This window comes from Anser cygnoides, chromosome 5 (genome assembly GCF_040182565.1).
Source record: "Anser cygnoides isolate HZ-2024a breed goose chromosome 5, Taihu_goose_T2T_genome, whole genome shotgun sequence".
NCBI classification, from domain to species: domain Eukaryota; kingdom Metazoa; phylum Chordata; class Aves; order Anseriformes; family Anatidae; genus Anser; species Anser cygnoides.
This window is the reverse complement of record NC_089877.1, coordinates 31,921,166-31,944,875: the sequence shown is the minus strand read 5'-3', so window position 1 is coordinate 31,944,875 and position 23,710 is coordinate 31,921,166. Positions and strand designations below refer to the sequence as shown.

Here is a 23,710-nt window from a genome sequence, read left to right as displayed (position 1 = left end):
GAGTTAACAAAGGATGGAACACCTACACAATTACAGCTGTACAGTAACTGCAGTCTAGCTCAAACCCATTTTCAACCTCAAAACCGACTTCTATTTTCTCTGTATTACCTAGCTTCTACCCCAGGCCTAGTAGGCGGTTTTCCTGGTGGTGGCCGAGGAAAGAACTGAGCTGAACTTGAACTGGTGACTTGATCAGTGGTAGTCCAGGACACTGGTCTGGGTATCTTGCTTTTTCTGGACTGAGGGCTACTTGGAGATAAAGAACTATCTTCCGTCTGCTTGCTGAAATGAGAGTCCAGTGTCAATTTAGAAAATGAGGATAATACATCATCCTCAGAAAATGGTACTGGAGTAGCAACCATTTTTTCCTCCAGTGACTTATCAGAGGCACTTGAGAGGTCACCAAGGAAAGATTTGAGCTGTCTCTTTTCCACAAGTAGTCTGACCAAGTCTGTCTGATGGGCCTTTTTTAGCAGAAGCTTTTCCTTTGCTGAAACAGGAGAAGAGGAATCTGACGTTGAGTCTATCTCTTGTGCTAAAACTGGGATTCGGCTCTGCCTGAATACAAAAGGAGATTTAACCAAGTCCTTCTTAGATCGATGAGAATTCTCATTCGCTGAAATGCAGTGGAATAACTCTCCATTTCTGGGAGTATTTTTCTCCTTCTTGTCCTCCTGGTGCAAAAAAGTAGTAAGGGCCACTTGGTGGCATTGCAAGTCTTGGATATGGACTTCTTCCTTATTAGAATGAAAACCATTTTCCTGAACTGGTGCTATTTTGCTTGCCTGTCTATTACTGTGTGAGTTGATAAGTCTTGAGGGTGAAAAATCTGGTGTTTCAGGTGTTATTGACTTCAGAACTTCATCTTGATTTGGCACCAAGCAGACAGGCCTTGGCTTTGATTCTTCAGCAGCTTCAGTATTAGTAAGAAGTTCTTCCTCTGCAGATTTTGAATTTCCTGGCAAAGAATTCTGTTCTTTGCTTTGCATTTCAATGACATCCTCAGAAACTACTGGAAGCTGTTCTTCCTCAGTCTCTACAGGAAGATTTTCAAGTTCTTTCTCTTCCTGTCTCCTGCTATGTTGTTCAGGTAGGTCCTTTTGGCCACTGTCCGGGACACTGACATATTCTTTGACATGTCCTTCCCTTTCAAGCTCTTCTTGGCTGATATGAAGTACCAAATCTGGTGTGCTGGTACTACCTGGAAGTACATCATCTGTCACAACCAAACCTGGCAAGCCTTCCTTTGGAGACGGGAGTTCCACTGTGTGTTCCATAGATTGCACATCATGCTCTCTTTTCTCTAGCTGGTGGCCATACTGAAAACTCTCTGAAGCAGACTGTGTGGATGCCACCGAGGGCCTGGGTATTGTTACCTGCATTGGAAAATTAGAGAAGGAAAGGGTGAAAAGTTCAGGAATATTATAGATAGCATTCTTTATATTGCATTTTTTATTCCATGTCTACAAGATACATCATATAATAATTCCTAGGAATCACGATGTTCAAATAGGGGCTAAACTTCATGAATTACATCTAACTAAATAGGAAAATAAAATATTCTATCATCCCAGGACAGAAGTGTGTAACACAAACATAATCTCAGTGGATAATGTTGCAGTTAGCAAGGAAACTCCTGGAAAAGAGATAGAGCCTAAGAGGTAAGCTTTTTACCATTTTACATGAGTTTGAATACTTTTAGAATAAGTTGTAAATAAACATAAAATCTTTAACAAGTACACAACAATACGTTTTAGACAAGTACAGAAGACAAAGAAAACAGTGAGGTCCATATTCAGAAACTGACTTGAATTTCAATTTAGGCAGAATGTAGATACTTTGTTAACAAAACAAGTAATAAAAAACCTTATCTGCCAAATTAAATATATCAGTACCCACAATACCTACTTTTCATTCAGAAAACACTTCTGAGTGCTCAAATTTTAGCGCCTTCTTTCCGTATAGAAACTTTTGTCCTTTTTTATTATTTTTAATTAAGCAAGCAGGCCGGGACTTCTTACCTAAGGTCATTAAGAGATTCACAAACTAAATATTCACACACCTAAATCCCCTGATGGGTCTAATCCAGTAGATATGCTTAAGGCACCCCTAAATCCTATATATAGTATTGAGTCAGAGTCACTGTAAAAAAACAGTTGGTTACGGTGATTGCTGCCTCTAGTACGTAGCTTAATTGTCAGAGCACGTCTAACCTAACATGAGAAACCTGTATTTGTGTCTCTCCCCAATTTGAGAGACACCAGCCCTCTTCCCCCACTTCCCATCAAGCATGGGCAGAACCAGAAGGAGACTGCTTCTTTACTTTCCCATGAAGTCAGGCCACTGCACAGTAAGAAATGCAAGTCATGAGGTCAGAGGGCAAGAACCCACACAAGTGCTAGGAGCTTTACCTCTACGGCCAAGGGAGGAATGCATGCTCAATGACAAGGTGAGCCCTACATTTTGGTTTATATATTTTGGATTGAGTCATTTGGTAAAATGTATAACATGTGACAAAAGCAAGGGGCTACCCTTACATCTTCCTCCATACGAATATAGAGTTCAGCTCCTTTTTTTATTTTTAGCCCCATGAATCTGACACAGTTTGCATTTGTAGAACTCAGAAGTGGAAAAGACTGGAAACTGGGTTTGGACATAACTTTCTTGATTCAGTGATGGTAGAAGAGACAACTAGTGATAACCTATTTCCAATGTTGGCAGGATTCTGCTGTAGTACAGAAGACATTTCACTGGAACTTGTTGCAGAAATGATCTAGACAGGCTGCTGAGCTGAACAGGTTTTTGAAAGACTTAGTATATTGGTACTTCTGGATGGCAGAAGCTGAGCCCATCTGCCAGGACCTGTAACAATTTATAGCATGTACTCAAACTTCACAAACGCGGAATTCTCCAAAATAAGAAATGGCAAGTAACAATGAAGGAATATTATATACTTCTGAATATGAATATATTTCTTTTCTTTTTTCCATTTTCTTCAAAGTCTTGTATAACAACATTTGCATCATTATGACTGTGCACATTTACCTCCATGAAACATAAATGTTCAACTGATTTGCAAACAGTTCACTAGAATAGAACATGAAATATACATCACAGTTCAGCATAAAGATGAATTAAAGAGAAGACAATTATTTTAGGTTGTAAATTATTTCTATGTTGTAAAATGTATTCCTAACCTACTTTAATTTAGCTAATGCAGTTTTTGGACCTTAAACTAAAAAACATGGTGCTTTGCTTTTTTTTTTTTTTTAATTGGAGAAAAGGGATTTTTGTATTTTTATGATTAGGATGAGTTGTTAAGCTACAGATAGTGGAATATTCACAGCACAAAAAGAAAAAAAAAGGCAGGAATAAGATAACTGAACTCTTGTTTTCCAAAGTAGACCTAAGCTGTCTCCAGCATTTTCCCCGAATTTAAATTTATTGAAATAGGGAGAGAGAGAGAGAGAGAGAGAGAGAGAGAGAGAGAAACCTGCAGCAAGAGACTAATTTTTGTCTTCTCAATAGTTTATTTTTAAGTTTGAGCCAATAATACCCTTTATGCTTGCTGAATTAAAATACCTTGACAAACTGAAGTTACTTAGTTTCAGCAAAACAGTTACCCTCATCTAATCTTATTCCAAGTCCATCTCTTTCCGCTGAAAGAAACACTACTTCCCTTTTGAGTTAGTGAAGTCTTTCCTACTGCAGAAGCTTTCTTATGAGAGAGTCCATGCACACCAGGTTAGCCACAGAAAGAACAGAGGAACGAAACTTTTTACTTGATCAGCTACTCTGGTTGCCAATTCAAATCCCTTCGGAATGAAAAAAAAAAAAAACACCACCACACATCTCTGAAGAAGGATGGCTTTCCCTAGAATAGAATAGATTCTGGTGTCTTCTCTCAATTTTCAGAGGTAAAATATCCTTAGTTACTTCCTTTTCAGAAGATATTTCTTTTCTTGATACTTTTCCAGAAGGGCTGCAATTGCATTTAAACTATCTTTTGCATAAATATATTTACATGGAAACTCTTTTCCTAGTGACATGTCTCTTACATGTCAATTCCTTTTGAAGTGAAACCAGCTCTGATGGGAAATCTGTTTACAGTTTTCAACAGACTTCATTTCCTTTGCCATGACTGGAGAAAGAACTTCATAGTCCTTCAGTCTCTCTTGACCAATCCAGATTTAACCCTTACACCCAAGAAATAAACAAGTAAATTTGTTGAAGAATCCACAATAGAGCAAGCAGGAGCTATTTGTGGAAGGAAGATAAACATTGAACAAGAGAAGGAAAGTAAAGCATATGGGGTGACTAAGTATCATCAAAGACTGTACTGCTGAGTAGCTCAGATTTTCAGAAATGGCTTATTGAATGCATGTATCACTTTCTTGATTTGTGTTCACTAACAAACAGAAGTTTGTTTTCTCAAATGGTCAATAATCCTCTTATTATTATTCTCAAAGCACAAAGATTAAATTATATCCCTATTAGGCTTGACATTTCATCTATATGTGCAAGAAATTTAACTTGTGCAGAACTGCCTCTCATGCAAGCGTTGTTACAACTTCAGGTGCAGCTTCAAGAGAGAAATAAAAGAGCAAGACCAAAAAGAAACAAGCAGGATTTAAAGAGGCACTGCTTATCAACAGTGTCTGATATCTTATTTGACATCTCACTGGCTGAAAGTATGAAGGGATACACATTGTTATGTATGTACCAAATGCTAGTGTTTTTATATTGTAGGCTCACAGGAATATCCCTGGAAGGGATGGAGATTCATTTATGTGAGGGTGGATGCCTGTTCACTGAGATGGGGCCAGGAGGATGAGATGTACACCACAGCAGCAGTTCCTTTGTTTTTTGGCAGCTGTGGCAGGATAAGGAGATTCTATCCTAACTTTTAATTATGAAAGACTTGCTTCATGCCTCAACTATTCCTGACACTTTAAAGAATAGTAAATAAAATCCCTTAAAACAACTTAAAAAAATCATACAGTTTTGTAACCCTAATTATCCCATAAATAGTCATTTTCCTTGTGAAACCTTGCAAAACAGAAGGCATAATCAAGGAGTCTGAGGAGGACTGATCCTGACACTTGCTTTTGCAAGTTTAAATGGTTATTTTATACTAGTTTAAATGGTTATTATTTAGTCTAAATCAGGGAGACAGAAATCTCAAGATTGTCCAATACATATCTAGTTACAAAACAAATACTACGTAAACTAATATGAAAAACTAAAACCCCAACATCATCATAAATAATCATCACACTTTCCTTTCTTGTGCCATGAACTAAAATCTTACACTGTAAGATTTCTGTGGCTAACCACGTCAATGTTCTACAATACTGAAGCTGATGAACAAAGATTATAATGTGACGTGGACACCTCATCTAAGAAGAAAATTGCAGAGAATAGATTTAAAATGCTGACCCACAGTGTACTCTGGTAATCAGTTTATAACATTATGTACCTGGTTATCACAACTCCAGCACTTCAAAAGAAGGTATGATACAGCAGATTACTGAAAAGGACTGAGACAATATATGGAACAATGACTTCAAAGTTCTCCTTTCACTCTGAAATATTTAAAAGAAATTACTACCACCACAGTCCTGAATCCTTTAGTCTTTCCTAAGTAATTTCTTAATTTTTTTCTGATTTCTGAGGCAATAAATGAGACTGCATTTTCTTCAAGTAGCTTTACAGTATGGTGAGTGGAATGTTAAGAAGAAAAAAGAACAAAACAACAATAACATAAATATCTCCTAGACATCTTTTACGACATCTGACAAACTTTCCTCTCCTTAAACCTCTGACAGGCTGCAATAGCAAGTGATATGCTTGGATGAAATTCTCTATGAATACATACAGCAAATTGCAGAGGAATGAAATATTGGTTTTGGTTGTCAAAGCTGTTAAGTCTGAAAGGTGTGAATACAGATTACTGTAAAACACCAGCAGGTGAACATGTGACCTCACAGATATAGTTTCTTCCCTCTGCTCATGCTGCCTGATACTTCTACGAGCACGTCAAGTGCCATCAGGACTCCAGGCCTCTTAAAAACATGGTGTACATACCAGTTGATAATCCCACCATTGTTTGTAACTTCTCACATTAGTACGCCTTAATCATATTACTCACCATTCTGAAGACACTTAAGCCTAATCATTTTATTCTTTAGAACTTCTTTCCTACCTCAGAAAAGCTCATGTATCTGTGAGAACAAACCTCATGTATCTTTTCTCTTCTCCTTTCTTCTCCTTTCATCCACTGTTAGCTCTACAGCCTAGCAGCAATATGACAAGAGATAGTATGAGTCCACAGCTTCATCAATACCAACCAACCTCCCTTAGGCTTTCAAGTTCACCACCTTCCTCTTCATGATTCTTTCTTTCCTTAAGTCACTTAATTTTCCTTGCACAACTATATACCTCTTGAAAAAAAGCTGAACTGCAATTTGTATCAAAGGGTAAAGGGAATGTTAGCACACTGTCCCGTAATTTACACCTACTGTTACTCTCACATGAACAAACCACTGCTACACTTACAACTCTGTAGATGTCTTACCCAGCTTACTGTTCTGAACAGCCCTCCTCTCAAAATCCTCCCTCCCTACTACTATCATTCCTTCTGACCTTTTACAGTCTAATCCTTTGTATCCCTTACATTCCCTTCCCAGATTAAAGTCGAGCAGAAAAGATAAAATTAATTATAGATTTACTAAACTACATTGGCTGTTTCTACAAATAAGCTAATAATGTGGATAAACAGGAGAAGTATATGTCTGTAATTCATGGAGTTATGGAGTGTAAGACCAGAGATGACTGTAAGTCTTGATAATGAATCCCTTCTGACATACATACAGTACCACAAGCATTGCAGGCATTTGTAGAGCATAGTATCCTGGGGACTGCCAGTTTCTCTTGTTAAAAAAAAATCACACAAAGCCCTAATCCTTAACTGGAGAAAATAGCATATGAAGGCTTGGTTATATCCATCTGAAAGGAGGACTGTGCTGCTTTCCACAGTTCTTCACATATATTCTTTCTACTATTCTGTAACAATAATTTGTGCATTAATCTGACATTGATGCTGGGAGATGCAAGAAATAGGAAGAGGAGGAAACAAAGATGCAGAGTTAGGAAGGTACAAGACAGCCGTATTTTCATACCCTCTAAGCTGAAAGATATCTTTTGAGGATAAAGAACATGCATATTTGTGTGTACAGACTCCTGTTATTTAAGTGTATCTATTAATCATTGCTTAATTCCAGTATTTTTTAATTATCTTCCCTTTTTCAGTTATTCCTACACTACTTGCCAGGTGAAGGAAGATTTTATCTTATTCTAACATAAACCCATATCCAACATCCAATAGGGCAAAGATTAACTACTCTAAAAGCAGTAACTTTAATTGCTTTCAGAGAATGATTGTCATTGAAATAAGTTGCTAATTAGTTTATTAATAATTTGACCAAAACAAATACTCATTTAATTTGAAGCTTCTTCTATACAACATATAAAGCAATTGAACAATGTTCTTGAAATTTACTTATGTTGTATAGAACTGTTGGAATTGTTGGAGAACTGGGAAGCAGCTGCAATTACAGATAATTACTTCCTAGCACTCATACAATACTCCTGACATACATTGCAATTAAAAATGAGCCAGTATCATAATACTTTTGAGTTCCACAGAGACAGTCTTCTCCTAACAAAGCATCAGTTTGCCTTAATGTAGAGTTCAGAGTAAAAACCTGGTAACTGAAGCCTATTTCACATTTCTATCTCATGCTTTTATTTCTGTCTTTACAGAAACCAAATTCCTACTTTATCATGGTTATTTTCTCATGGTTAAAAAACATAGATTAAAAACTGTTGCTAGAAGCAGTCAGAGCAGTTACAGCTTAGCAGCTAGCTAATAAGTAAGCACAGCTACCTGTGGTTTATGTAGAGCAATATTGTAGAATCACCAAAATCTAGAAATTGTAATACTAATTTGAAAATGAACCACTTTTCAAAAATTATATAATTGTAGCTTAGAAATATTAGAGACTTCTTACCACCTGTTCTAGTTTTCTTGTTTTCAAATTTTCCTTTTCTAAAAAGTTCTCTTTCTTTCTTCCCTATGAAAAATCTGTCTAATCAGGAGAAAATGCTAGGATACTGGTAAATTCACAGTCTTCAAGTAAAGATTGTTTTTTTCCCCTGTAATTCTATTTGGACCTTGTTTTAATGATAACAGCCAATTTTTGACATAAGAGTTGATCAGCTCACCCTGGGAAATCGCAGATCGTCTAGCTTTCCTGAAACGTCTTCACTTGTCCTATGCTAATGAAATTTTGATGTTCGAAAAAATTTACTAAACAACATATGTTTGGGATAAGATTGCAATTTTTAAAAATATAATAAAAATTGATCATGTCAAGGACAGACAAGAATAGATGAACCATGTGGTTAAGAATTTTGAGAATCTTAAAAGTACTGCAGATTCCACAAAACACAAATGTTTAAAAAAGCAACTTTTATAGTGTTTTATTTTCTTTCTATTTTTTCCTCTCATTCTATTTTTGGCCCATCCTTCAATGCAGAATTCTAACAGTGCATGTGAATGCTTTTACTAATGCTAATTTATTGCCCTGACCTTCACTATAACTTTTCTGTTGCTGCTACTGATAGAGAAACTTGCAGAAGGGAAATGACCAAGAGGATCCTGTCAATAAAAATTGATCTGTTCTCCACAGGCAACACACTATTTGAAATAGTTTAACAGGTTCCTACTGACTGCTTGTTTTCCTCCACTGTTCATTCCATAATTTGTACCTTGGAAAGCTTCCATTGAAAGCACAGCTAACCTAACTTGCCGTAATTTTTAATTCTTCCTTATACTGAAGACAGATGTGAAAAAAGAATATCTAGAGAATTTCTCTCCTTCGGATATAAGGTCCTACCAAGCACTGTAGGCAGCATTTAGATTTCCAAATGTCAAGCAATTGCCTCTGCAACTTGGGCAAAAGCAATAAATAGGAAAAAAATTACTTCTTTGCATGAGGAGGAGAATTTGTAGATGAAAAACGTTCAAAAAAAATCATTATCAGTTTGAAACACAATTGCTTAAAAGAATGGCAGTAACCTGTGGGTTTATAGGCATCTTTGGGAAATCCTTTCTTTCCTTATGAAATAAGACTTTCTAATATTCCTGAATGCTTCCTGACATTCCTAATATGTGTTTTTGTATTAAAAATCCACATACTCCAGAGAAACTTACTGACAAAGAAAACAGTGAAACTATTGTTAGAGTTCATATGTTGATTGCCCTTCCAAGTACCAAACAGTAACAACTGAAAACAGTAAAAATTCTGAATCTAAGCTTGCCTTTGAATCTGGTCATAAGCGTTATCAAACAACTGTTTTCACTGAGGATGAGTAACAGCTGTAACATCATAGCAAATAGTAAGCTCCTGGGAAAATACTTAAACTTCATGCCAACTCAATACAGTTTCTATCAGGATAGGGTAGGGCATGACATCTCTGTAGTTCCTGAAACCAAAACCCTCTTTGCCACACTTGACTTCCATGATGGCAGCATTAAAAATCAGACTCACTGAGCAGAGAAAAGCCTTTCCCTCTTTTCATTCTAGAACAAAACTACTTGATAATGTAATATATCTACATTGGACAAATATATCCATTACTGACATTTCTAGACAGGTAGAATGCTAAACCAATGCTTTAGCTAGTTGAGTTCTAATTCAATCCTAATGCACATGACAGCTACAAGTTAACACCACTGACAAACTAAAAATAATTTTAAAGAACAGGCTAACAATAGAGGAGCATTTTGCATTTTTTGTTTTTTTGTGGGTAACAAAGCAGTTATTAAATGTGGAAATCAATGTAAACATTCATCTCTTGCTATTGCAGACTAGTGATACCTGCCAAAATTAGTTCATGAAAAACAGCAAAACTTTACATTTACATGCACTCCTGGCTGAAAAACCTACAATATCCAAAAAAGAACGACTATTACAAGGGGTATATTTTTCTTTTCTAAATACCCCTTGAACATGTCAACAAGTCTTACCTTATTCTTCCATAGGCCCCTGAATTCTAATGAGATGCTTAAAAATTAAGGTAATTTTTCCACATCAGATCAGCATATTACTTCTCATCTTGGATATGAATACATACATGATGGCTTGTATTTCCACAGCATCTTGTGTGGAAAGATTTCAGAGCATTTTGTAACTAATAACATAACTATATGCCAATAAAATAGTTTTTAAACTGTTTCAGTAAGGTAGATTATTGGGAAAAAATAAGAGCTAAGAGAAAGTATTAGTGAAAGTGCTAACCAGTTCTAATCGCTTTACCTGAGAAGGAACAACTACAAAATCATTAAAATAAAATTAATCCCTTTTGTACATGTCTCATCAAGTATTTAAAAAAATGAAGACATCTCAAAAAGACATACAAATCTGGAATCCACTTATTTCAGGGCTGAATCTGAAACAGACAGCCAATTTAGATTTATTCTAGATGGCTGCCACAGCTAGAAAAGGTTTTTATATCTTATTAAAGAACTAGATCTGAGAAACCAAGAGACTGAAATACAAGGTCACTAATTCTGATTGTTTCTCAAGAAACAGTTATACATTTAGCACAACATCTACCTAAGCAATCTTTTCCTACACAGCTCTGGCCTGTTGTTACTGCACTCACATCACCTTTTCCATGGATCTCACTCAACACTCTATGCACTCCTCTGATGAGCAAAGTTCAGAGAAGTTACCTGGCTGAAAAATTCACAGAAGGAAAGAAAAATGTCATGTTTCAGGAGGATTTGCTGTACAATTTGACCACTCTATTTAAGAAAAGGATGCTAATAGCACTGTGACCCCACTTTTCAGAGTCAAGTACTGTCAAAGAATTCATTCTGTCTTTTGTTGGCTCTGATGCTGCAAGTTGAATAACTAAGGAAAGGTGAAACAAACCACTCCAATTCTCTTACATCATATATGTATGACAAGAGAGGAGTTATCTTTATAGAAGAAATTAAAATAGACCTACATCCTATAACCTTCAGTGCACTAGTGAATGAAGAATATATAGAAATTTCACAATCTCTCCTATCTGATGCCAAACTAAAGAAGGCTGGGCTACAGCTCCTGAAGCCTCACTCATTAACAATCAGGAAAGAAAACTCCCTTGCCTGATTTCAGGAACAAATGTTATCATCATTTACTTTTTAGCACACGAAGCTAAATTCAACAGTAAAGATCCCTGATCTCTGTAATTCATTAATTATCAATGTTGAACAAAATGGAAAACAGTAGGAAATACAGGAAAATATATTCAATACCAAATATTTATACAGTATAATACATAATAGTATTCAAATTATTTTTAGTATTTAATTGGAGAAGTGCTTCATGTCATTAACATGCATATTTATTTTTCATACTTGCTAAGTACCTAACATTACTGTGATGTAGAAAATAGAAGGACTTGTAAAAGTATGTCAGTTCTTCAGTGAGCCAAAAAAGCACGCAAGGCCTTCATTGTTGGAATAAACTAAAGATTCATGTGCTTGTAGTTTCCACAGCAAATGAAACACTGGAAGTTACATTCTCAGTAGAGTCTGGACTGTCAAAAATCACAGCTTGAAAAGGAACACAGCAGTCAGGGACTTACCAGGTAAAAAGAAAGAGAAGGCTCTGAATGTTGTATATAATCTTCTCCCTTTCCCTTTTCCACTCTGCTCAGTAGCAGCACTTGGTACAATACCTATTCTTTTTCACATGACAAAAGAGTATATCACTTCACAGCCCCCATTAATATTGCAGCTGTATTCATCTGTTGAGTACTAAGGAAGCCAGAGAAAACTCTGTATGAAAACCTACTTTGAGTATTGTGAGGAGGTTGCTAATGACACCTGCAATACATTTGGATCAAAAAAATTAAATCATAGATATACAGGCAAAAAAAAAAAAAAGTCATTTTGCATCCCGGAATACAAATACTGAAAATGCTGAAGCTTAATTTCTAATGAGTTGATTTCTACAAAGTCATTTTCCCTAGTCAATATTTCAGTCATCATGAAGAATGTGGTATTCTGCCATCCCATCAGGTTCACAATAATGAACCTCTGTGAGCTACTGTTTGTCCATTTCCATAAATTGAGGGTAGAACTACTACAATTTTGTATTTAGATAAAAAACAGCCTAGAATTGTTGGGGAAAAAATACTGCTTTTGGGGTAGGAAGACCAAATGCTGGCATAAATACACTAACTACTTTGTTTACCTTGTTATCAGTCATCACTGATCATACTGAAGTTTGAAAGAATCTAATGTTGATGGATAACTTTTTAAAAATCGATACTCCTGTGCATGCTTCATAGAAGAAAAATATGTCTTTCACATATAAATAATTACACTGAAAAATAGTTTGGAAATAAAAGACAACATAAAATATAATCCAAATTAAATATTAATGGTAAAATGATGATATGTTACGGTCTTATGCATCGATGCTTTATCATACTGCTTTACCAGTCAACGTGAGCTGATACTGCTTAGCAAATTTTTATGGCTGATATAGAAATTATGGTTTACTTCAACTTGATTCTAAGCCTTTACCTTTCTCATAGTGTAAATAAACTGGGAATACAAAACTATGAAAACTTTACTTTCTCTAGTGACATTTCCATCAGCCATTACCCCCGTTAATTCCCACCTTTGCTTTGTATACTGTAAACTATGAATTCTTGATGCCAAAGTAGCCATTTGACTAGCTCTAAATCCTATTTTCTCACATTAAAAACATTTACAGTACTCCACATTTTAATATGTGTTCCCAATTCAAAAATCTAACTAGTACTGATTATAGGAACACCTTTAAAATTATTTTTAGTTCTGAAAGAAAGAAAACTTTGTTTTCTGGATTTATTAATCCTAACTTTTCCAGGAGAAAATCTGAGTCTATCTTCCAGAACATCCAGAAATGTTCGGTGTTGCAGATCATGATAACCCAAACAACATCTCTTTAAATATTCTTCTCTCTAATTTTACCTCCTCTAAATGGGACGATATATATTCTTGTAAAAGTATCCCTGACTCTATTCCTTAATGAGATTCCCTAACTTGACCTTATCTTTCAAAATATTTTGTAAGATGTTGTGTACAGCAGTATGACTAGCCTATGCATAGTACCAAAGTATGCAGAGCAACTAAAAAAATTAAACTTTGCCGATGACTGCTACAATGCAGTCACTTTTATGAAGACGAGGCTTATTCACCTGCTGAAGTTGTGCTTTTGAGATGCGAATGACAGGGGGAAACTTGTTGCCACAGGGAATGACAGGAAGCTGCCTACGACCAGTTGAGCGTGAGGAAGAGGAGTGGCTCTCAGCTGATTGACTCCTTGGTAAACCAGCCTCTTTCAGAGGGTCCGAGTGGATGGATAGATAGGCTATAGGGCTCATGGTGCGGAGGATGGGACTTGAAATTCTTGGAGTGGAGAAATGCAGCATGTGAGATGAGTTGAGCTGTGAGAACAACATGGTGGGGAAAAAATAAGGTTCAAAAATCAGTATTTTAAATAATTCTTGTTTATGTCCTGCATACTTGCATTTTCTTAGATGATCCCATTGAAAACTCTCTCCCAGGTTGAAGCTGATAAATTAAGAGGTATCTTAAGTCTAATTGTCGGATTTCCCATCAACTTTGAAAAACCCAACGTCAGAAGCAATCATCCTTTCTCTTGCTGGCTCCTGTCAGTCAGTCAGAATCTAGGGCACAGTTAATAAACTCCCACGGTCTGTTCCAAGGACACTGTGTACAGAGGCTGGCTGATTATTGGCTGGTCCTTGCAAATGCTTAGCACATCCATGCAGCAGTGTTGTTTTCTGTGACGACTACAATTTTAGCATATGCACCCATTGCATGCTTTACAAATGGGACTATACAGCTACAGCTATAGCAGTGCATATTAAGAACCATAGCTTACAGGATTAATCAGTAAGATTAGCACTAAACAGTTCTGATGAAATTTCCCAAACGTGGGACAGAACTTGCAGGACATACTGACACTGGCCTGGAGCATCCATCAACAATTGCTTCATCTTGAACTACATCCATCACTCAAGCATTTAGAAAAGAGAAAAAAAAAAGAATTTCCAGCATCTCATAAGTAGCAACTGAGGATAGAAGGTACATGAAAATTATACAGCTAAGAACTATGAAATAAATGGATGTTTAAGAGCAGTTTCATTTATACAACATAGTAACACCTCAATCTATAAAATGCTAATTTCAGAAATATTACTAAGTAGTAAAAAATAAGTAGATCCACAGTCAAACAACTTCTATTACCATGCATATATATTTTATATTAGGTTGCCAACCAAGTGTGACCAGAGCAAACAGATGTTGAATTTAAACTGAAGTTGAAAATGGCATTAGTTGGTATATATTGGATTACTTTAACACTGTTATTATTTCTTTGTTAAAATATCTGCTTGACAAATACCATATACTGCAAACAATTTTGTGCATGCACAATATAGAGGTCATCACAATTCAATCCAAACACACTACATTAATGAGGCCATAGTTCAACAACACAGCAAGTCCAGCACTAGGCTCTTAGAATCAGATCAAGAAAGAAAAAAAAAAAGAGCACTATGATGCAAAGTGCTGCCCCAATATAAATTCCTGAACAGTCTAGATCAGTTCAAATCCTTTTGTCAAATTAACTTCACTCCAGAAGATGTTACAGCAAATCAAGTACTGTCTGTTCTTCTGCAGCCGAAGTCTACATAAAGCCAACATGAAAGCATACAGTCAGCATATACAAGCTAACATCCTCTGAGTAATTCAACAGAAATGTGACCAGGAGCCCATGGCTGAGCCAGATCAAACTGGTATGTGCTGGGTAATCTGGTTGTAGTACACAGAATCTGTTATTACGACTGGAAAACCATGATTGATAACATGAAAATTAGTTCTCTTACAGGCAGACTTTTTCATAGAAGATAGCACAAATTGCTGTAAATTTTTAAGCTTAAAACTTACTCATCACCAATCCAATAACTTACATGTTTTCCTCTTTTTTTTGAGTTCAGGTTTCCTTCCTGAACTACTACAACCTTACATCCTTAGGGGTGCTGATGGTGTTTGAAACAGGTAAGAAATGTTATCATCAATTACAGGAAATCCACATACACACATGATTTCAAGAAGAACATTTATCTACAAATGGAAGAACTGAAGACCAGTAATTTCTTTCCTTCAGGAGAAAATAAGATTAGGGGTGAGTATATGAACCTTCAATTTCTCATACAGAAACATCCTTGCTACTACTTAGTGAGCAATAAGGCCTTGTTCCCGTAAAAGGAAGAATAAAAGTTAAAAAGTATTTACAACAGGAAAATTATTTTATTCATTCATGTTTTGTAACATTAATTGTTTACATATTTAACAAACCTATCAGAATTCTCAGATTCTCCCAATAAGCTTCAAGAACATAATTCATTTTACTTTCTACTTCATAATAATTCATTTTTACTTTCTACTAAGTGATAACGTAGCAGGTCACTAGAAACGCATATGGGAGGTATATTCATAAGCATGATAACTATGAATGCTGACATGTCCTACAGTTGCAAGCCATTGGAAATGAGTAAACTGTTCAGAAATTAAATAAAGCTACTATTCAAGATACTATTCAATATCTACTTTTAAACCCTTTTAGCAACACTTATGTCATTTGATGTATGGTCCCAAACTTACACTCTTGGATCCAGGCTTGCTCTTAGTAACAGATGCAATATAATTAAAATCAGCAGAAAAGTGAAATGCAACCCTTTGCTCATTATTTGTATCGTTTGTCAGGAAGGTACTACCTAGATAATACTACTAAAGAACAAAACCATTTGATTGTAGTTAAGGTTGTTACAGTTTTGTAAACACTTATGACATTGAGTTGCACCAAGGGAGGTTTAGGTTGGATGTTAGGAGAAATTTCTTTACTGAAAGGATTGTGCAGCACTGCAATAGGCTGCCCAGGGAAGTGGTTGAGTCACCACCCCTGGAGGTCTCCAAGAAACATGCAGACGCAGAACTTACTAGCATGGTTTACTGCTGGACTAGTCAGTACTAGGCTAAAGGCTAAATGATCTTAGAGGTGTTTTCCAACCTGAATGATTCTATGATTCTATGATTAACTTCACTATTCAATTTATGCAAAGTCTTTCCAAGCAATTTTATTACAGGAATCATACCATCTTAGCCATTTCACACTGGTATCGAGTAACTTTAACTCTGCTCCCCAGTCTGATCTAACTGTTCTGTGGTTAAGAAGCATCTGAAGAACCAAATCATACAGTATTAGAAGTATAAATTTTTCTGGGCCTATCAGGCTTTATTGAGGGTTGGTGGTATCTGTCAAAGTTATCTTTGTATCTATTCAAAGGAGACTCTCTTCTCTAAATATTATGGCTTTGGCAGCAGTTGTTGTACATCAGGAGTGCTAATAAAACCAACCAGCAGGCAGAGCACAGCCTCTCTGAGCCCCAAGAGATTAATGGTGGACATTTTTGTATGTAGTAAAGAAAAAAAATTGATGCTATTACAGAAAAAATACAGCATCAACATGAAATTTAGCATGAACTACCTTCTTTAATATACTTTACTTCTGTAGGGGATGTCAGATGGATTTCTAATATATAATAAAGATAAGACTAGTTCAACAACAAAACTGTTTAAAAAAAATCCATAGCAACTTTCAAACCTCACATGACAAATATTTTGAAGATTAGGGAAGTCTATCCTGCCTGGTTTTAATGGCCTTTCATGCTACCTCTAAACAGATGTACGTTAAGTAGAGATCTTTGAGGAGACCATGATCTTTCACTTTGTCTTACTTCTTGAGCAGATGATATTTTAGAGAGTTCAGCTATCATTTGCAACTTACCTATAAATACTTGACAACTACAAGAATCTGATTGTTTAGGCAAAGCTCTGCTGGAAACAAAACTGCTGGCAGACAATCTTTCAGTCATCTCAAAGTCCATGATCAAGGATCACATTCAAAGAACAGTTTCGTGTGGATAAACACTTTGAGGAAGAAGAAAAAGGACTCTCTGAAACAGCTTCCTAAGGTCACCAGGATTCTGGAATAGAGAGAACTACTACCTGAAGCCACATATATGTGAATGTCTCCCTATAAAGTGACTAGGACGCTCACCTGTAAGAACAGCTAGGTTCCAGTACCAACCTCAAGGAATATTTAACCAGCTTTTCTGTGAAGTGGAATACCATCAACAAAAGACACCCAAAATATCCTGCTGGGCTTTGTTTGGCTTTAATTCAAGGGCTAATGAAGTAGATGAAAGACTACCACAAACTGCAGTCACGGTCAGAATAGACACACTGGATAGACACAATCTGTTTCCAATTTATAAATCAGCCAAAGAATTTGTATTTTCTTTCTGCACAGAATTTGCTACCTTTCCAGATAACCTTATTGCACATTAATCGCACTGTAGTACGTGATACTTCCATCACCTCTACTTTCAGTTTTAAGTAAGGTAGCCATTTCCCCAAAGTGAGCCAAGTTTGTATACAGTGGGATACTACATTTATATGCAAAATTGCAAGCTGGCTTTTAATGACAAGCATCTGATAATATGTATTTTGTACAGGATTAAATGTTGCTCCTTCTGGTCTGTTTTACTAAAACTAATATTAAAATATAGAAATTGAACCTTTGAAAACAAATGAGCAATTTAAATTAAATTTTCATCTTCACAAGTTTCTAACACATCAAAAACTCGTGCAACTGATATTTTGAAATAAGTCTCAAAGATCTTGCTGTTCAACACCGTTCTGTAGTTTGAAAAACACAAAATGAATCGGTAAGCTAGTAAATTCACAATGTATAACATCAAAATATAATCTTGGGTGAAATATACCATCTTGCATTTTCCATGAGAACATAAGTGCATTTGAAGTTTTATTGTACAGCTATAGTTAATTACATTGACTAGCTTATTTTCACCATAGCAGATATTCCGTACCTTACAATCAGCGAGTAGCCGGTGAGAATTTTCTTTTTCTACTGAGTCGGCTGTAACTTTCATAAAATGTTACTATCTTCTCATATATAATTTTGAATAAAGAGAGATTTAATAAAACAGTGACTGTTTCTCTTACCGGAGTGAGCGCTCCTTCTGCTTGAGCTTCCATAGGACTTGTAGGGGTGGCTGCAAGAAGCTGTCCAGCAGCTCCGGTCAGAAGTTCCAATTTATCTGTAAGCTGTTCGGAAGCGGCAGGATGACACTCCATGGCTAGAACAAACTCCACCCCTGAGGTTTGGTTCTTGGCATGGACACTGTTTCCTGCCCAACCACCCTGTCTGGGCTGCTCTTCAGGAGGAGAATCCTCTAGAACTTGTAGTACCTCTGGCTCTTCATCTGAGGGACTTCCAGTTGTTTTGTGCCCTAAAGCTTCATTTGTCCTGAAATCCTGCAAGTCCCGTTCCTTATCTATTATCACCCACTCTTTAGAATCAACCTCCTGCCTGCAGGAGCTTAAGTTGACAGCTACAAATCCACTGCTAACAACACCATCAGCCTGTTCTGGAGAACTAGCTGACACAGGCTTTGAAGCATCTGGAAGATATTCTTCATCATAGTGCCAAACATGGTCCATGCGTGCAGTCACAGGAGCAGGATTGGGTGTTTTCTGAGAAAGAGGAGGAACAGCAGCAACCGCAGTCTCTGCCGCAGCATTCAAGCCTTTCTGCATCTTCTCCAAACTTAAGAAAATAAATTAATATCTGAGTTAGTTAAGAATGATGTAAGCTACATTTGATTATCTTCAGTAGAGGAAAACTAGATTTATATAAAAATTTCTTGTAAGCTGTCCTTCTCATCTCATATAAAGTAGTTGCATGTTAGCTCTATTGAGTACCTGATGTCATCATTCTTATTTAGTTGTACACACTATTTTCAGTTGTCACACTTATTTTCAGTTCTACTGACTGTCAAGACTATCCCAATAAAGAAAAACGTAAAAAACACCAGCATTATACCATTAGGGCCTGAAATAAAAAAAATATCCAGAGTATAAATCTGACTTTAGCTGTAGACTAGCACTATTTTTTTTTCTTAAATAAAGCAGAAGCCTAGTGGCAAAATCCATTAACTGAGCAATACTACGAACATACTGAATACTGTTTGCTGTAGCTTGCATAAGCACAGCTCAGCAACTCCGGTTTTGGTTTTCACACAGTACTGTTAATAGATACAGTAATAGTGGAAAGATGATACTATCTTAACTACATATTCTGAAAAGATCCAAGCATAAAAATAAAATAGAAATAATTTCTTTACCAGGTCTCAAGAAATTTATCAGTGTCTGGCTTTGACTCCAGCGTCAGACGCTTCTCCAGTTCAAAGCTGTGAATTGAACGTAACTTTCGAACTAATGGGACATCTCTGTCTAGCTGGGTAGTCTCTGAGCGGACACGAATTGGAGAACCGAGACTTGGCGCATTAAGCATTCCATTCACTGGTCCATGGCTGTTTTCTTCCTCTGTGGCAGCCTGTGCAGAAAGTAAAGTAAAAATGTTAACTCACTAGGAATTGCAAAACAGAGGAAGACACGGTATTGTATGGTGAATACCATCCAGGTTTTTATCCACTGATAAGCCAATTTGTATTGGAAAGTTCCTTAAGTCTATGTCATGTTTAAGGTAGTTTAGGTATGTCCTTCAGCACATACCTACAAAAGATAAAAAGTGCCTAGTAACATACTACTAGCAATATAGTAGCTCTGTGTAGGTCTGAGAACAGGAGTCTCAAAAACTCAGTACTGTGCTTAAATATACACTGATTTTTTCATGCCCATCTCAAAAATTTTCCTCAATAGTAGTCTGAAACCAGTCACTTAGTAGCATCATCAGTCTGCATTGGAGCCAAGAGCTCTTACTACAGAAATGTTAGTTTCCAAGCTGGCTTTGTGATCCTCTGGAACATATAACACTGTTAAACACTAAATCTACTATATATTTTTGTGACTTAGAATTACTTTTTTTCCAACTACGTAATATCTTGTATAGTAACTAGCACAATGCAGAGCTAGGAAATCATGATCATCTTTAGTTTCAGCAGGTGCAACTAATAAAAATTGTATTTGTTTAAACCAGAGTAATCTGCTTTCTCCCTCTTTGGTAAAAATAAAATAAAATAAAAAGTTAACAAGTTAATCACTTTTGAAAATTGGCACCAGTGTCTTATTCTCTCACACAGTGCATTTTTTCTAGCAAACAGGAAATAACAGCCTTAAAACTAGACAGCTATCTAAAGAACGTTTCAGTAACACATCCCTCTTTAGCTATTCAAAATATTTTTATAATCAAGAAAAAGGACTACATTCTCTGAATGTGAAGTGTAGTGATTGTGTCTGCAAATATGAAATGCTGTGATTGTGAACAAGAGAGACAGGAACCACTTCTCAAAGGATCACTTTTCAAACTTAAGCAACATTCTCTCCAAAAGATTAGGCCATGAATCTCTTTGGATCAGTAGGAAGGTATCATATCTTATGGAGACAAAAACACCATATGAATTAAATGGATACTACTAATAACACTTAATCTTAATTTGTCAATTGAAGAATAACATTAAACTGTTTTTTGTATATTCTGTATCTAATTTTTACACATGCAAAACGCAAAAAATCTGCTTTGGTTTCACTCAGAGAGCAAAAATTGAGATCATGTCTAAAGAACATGAATATAATGACCATAAATCTGCCACAAATCTTGTTTTCTTAGATAAGTTTTCTTAGATTTAATTCATACTAGCATAACTGCATTATTAATAACATCTTATGTGCATCATGAGGACAGGAAACTGAAGAAGATCTTCACAATACAGATTTGCAAATACCTTACAAATCCCCAGTTTTATTTTGTTTCTGTTTGCATCCATTTCTTCCCAAACATCTTTTTCCTGAGGACGTTGATGGCCAGGGGACCCTGGTATTTTCTCTGGTGAGACACCAACCGGAATACCATTCTCTCCATCACTAAGCTGTTCATCAGGGAACACTTCATCTGTGTTTTCTCGCAGCAAGTCTCCTGGGATAGGAGTGGCATTGGCAATTCTACAGAAGTAGTAAGAAAAAAAAACATTGGAAAGGTGAAAATTTTGAGATTCTAATGTGCTCATTTAAATGATTTTCTATCCTATTAAAATAGAAGGTAAAAAATAAATTACAAGCAAAAGCATGCTTCTGTAGAAAACTAAATCTTGTAATTTATTCAATATAAAAAAGCTAATTCTGAGGTTTCACAATTTCTGTTTCTTTAATTTAGGCACACAACAAAAGGAAAAAACCAACAAATAATAACTTTAAGACTACTTCCTGAATGTTTTCAAAGCAATTTCTGGAGTAAATTTGTTAGAGATCATATCTAACTGTTATGAAGCACTGGATAAATACTGTTTTCTTCCATTGTTGGATGAAAACTCTCAATAAACACTGTTCAGTTGGAAATGTTTGTATTTTTTAGAATGAAATTAATCAATCACTTAGTATCCGCATATAACAAATTATAGTAACTGGAAATAATTTTCTCCTCTTGATATTTTCTGGAATAGGAATGGACTATAAAGACCTTCATATAGGTTGTACTCCTGAAATCAAAAAGGCTCTTTGATTGATAAATATCCTGGGCTGTTTTACAGAGTTGTGATGTCTTACTTATTATACTGTACAGAAATACAGTGAATGGATGATAGTATATAAAATGTGATTAATCAGTGTTATCATTTCAGAAACTATACTACCTGACTTCAACGACTAGTCCTGAGGAAAAACAAGTGTTAGCAAATGCTATTTACTATAGTCTGATCTTTCTACTTGTTTCCTGCAGTTTCTCTTTTTATTAAAAGGACAGCTACCTTTGGATTGGATTGAAAGTTTAAACACAGTTTGACAAACTCACGACTGTTCAAATAAAAATAAAGATAGTAGTAAAGTCTGAAAATATCCTACACACACACATACTTCATATGTATGAAAGTAATATATTCCCTCTCAAACTAGTACAATTTTAGCCATAGCCCAGACAATACTCTGTGGGTTCTAATGATTCTATTCAAATAACTTTTTATAAGTGCACATTTACAAAAAAACATAAAGAGAGATTGCACATCTAGTGCAAATCCATGTGTTTGTTTATTTAACTAGAATAACTTTGTTTAATAGAATATAAAGGTATGAAAAATTCACCTTTTTACTAGAAGGCTATTGATACAATTTTTGTCTCATTTCAGACTCAATGATAATCATTTCCTTTCCACCAGTATTAATTTCAGATTATTCATATTAAAAAATTCCAAATCTCAAGGCTAAGATAATAAAAATAAATAAATTATCCAATGAATGCCTAAAATATTGTTTCTGGTGTCACACATCATAAAAGGTATCTATTTCTAAAATTATACCATTTTAATCTGTGTAGGATTAAGGGGACATTATCTCATTAATGGCGTAATATTGCAGGGAAGAAGAGAAATCTGAGCTGATTTTACAAGCAACAGGTATGCATTTGAAGATGATGCAACTCAAACGATTAAAATTATTCCTGTTCATCAAAAGTCATTAATAGAACTTAATGATTTTTAAGAAGATTTTAAACATAAACTCAAAAAGCTTTTTAGTTAATAAAGCATTTAAGAAATGAATGTCTATGCTAGAAGGCTGCTGGTTTACAGTAATATTTGAGGTTTACATTCCCTTAATTAGTCTCCAAGATCTACTCTCAGAGATTCTGCTTCTTCACTGCTGACAGAATCACACAGCTGAAGCAGAAAGTGCCCTACTTTCTTTAATACCATTCTAAGCTGCCCGGACCACTATTAGCTTATGAAGGAAAATCTAAAAGTTGGACTCCTAAAACAGTAAATTAGAGATTGAATCTATAGAATTCTATTGTGGGTTGGTTTTAGTGTTGTTTTTTTGTTGTTTTTGTTTTTTCCAGGATTCTGTTTTTCCTCTTATACGATCTTGGCATCTAAATGAGAAAAATTGACTTTCTTCAACTATTACATAGCTATTAATTTTAGCCTCTTTGAATATTGTTGCTTATAGAATATTTACAAATGCACTATTTGCAAAGCTTTTTAGTTCTTTTCATGTAATCATCCAAACACTGAGAAGAAGACACATAAGAACATGTTTGGAATAAGTAAAAGTTTTTCATATTCAGAAAGTAAAAACACAAAAAGAACACAAAACTCTTAATAAAAAAACAAAACAACACAGTCCCAGTGACTTCAGATTAAATAGGGCTGAGGGTTAGCTCAGTATCTGAAAATGAGGCAATGTTATTCTTGAAAAGTAAATGGTCAGGAGGCCAATTTCCTTGATGGTAACCAAAACTGTTAACCACAGCCAAGACTATTAGTAACTCTAGTGTGCTGCTTAGTGTGATAATGGGACTGAATCATACACAAAATTCCTGTCAACTTCAGCATGTTCAACAGGGCACACCATATACCTGTATAACAACATATTAATGTCTTAGCTGACATTTATTTCAAACCCCTTTAAAATATATTTAAAATCACCTTGAAATACTGTGGATTCAATACATTCTACACAAAATTCTGGCATTTCTCAGCC

General features: G+C 35.6%; 1 protein-coding gene across 10 annotated transcripts in view; it reads right to left on the bottom strand.

Moving 5' to 3' along the window:
• TTBK2 (tau tubulin kinase 2) overlaps positions 1-23,710 on the bottom strand; it is a 92,957-nt gene that overhangs the window by 10,718 nt on the left and 58,529 nt on the right. For 8 of the 10 annotated variants that reach the window (XR_010832078.1, XR_010832079.1, XM_066998703.1 and 5 more), the window contains 5 exons: positions 20,968-21,184; positions 19,408-19,619; positions 18,227-18,830; positions 13,309-13,557; positions 109-1,376 (listed from right to left, as the gene is read on the bottom strand). Coding sequence is in view for 8 of the 10 variants with exons in the window: in XM_066998703.1 (XP_066854804.1) it covers positions 109-1,376; positions 13,309-13,557; positions 18,227-18,830; positions 19,408-19,619; positions 20,968-21,184 (2,550 nt within the window). In the remaining 2 variants the exon portion in view is untranslated. The remainder of the gene's footprint in view (positions 1-108; positions 1,377-13,308; positions 13,558-18,226; positions 18,831-19,407; positions 19,620-20,967; positions 21,185-23,710) is intronic. The other 2 variants (XM_066998706.1, XM_066998707.1) reach the window with 1 other exon arrangement.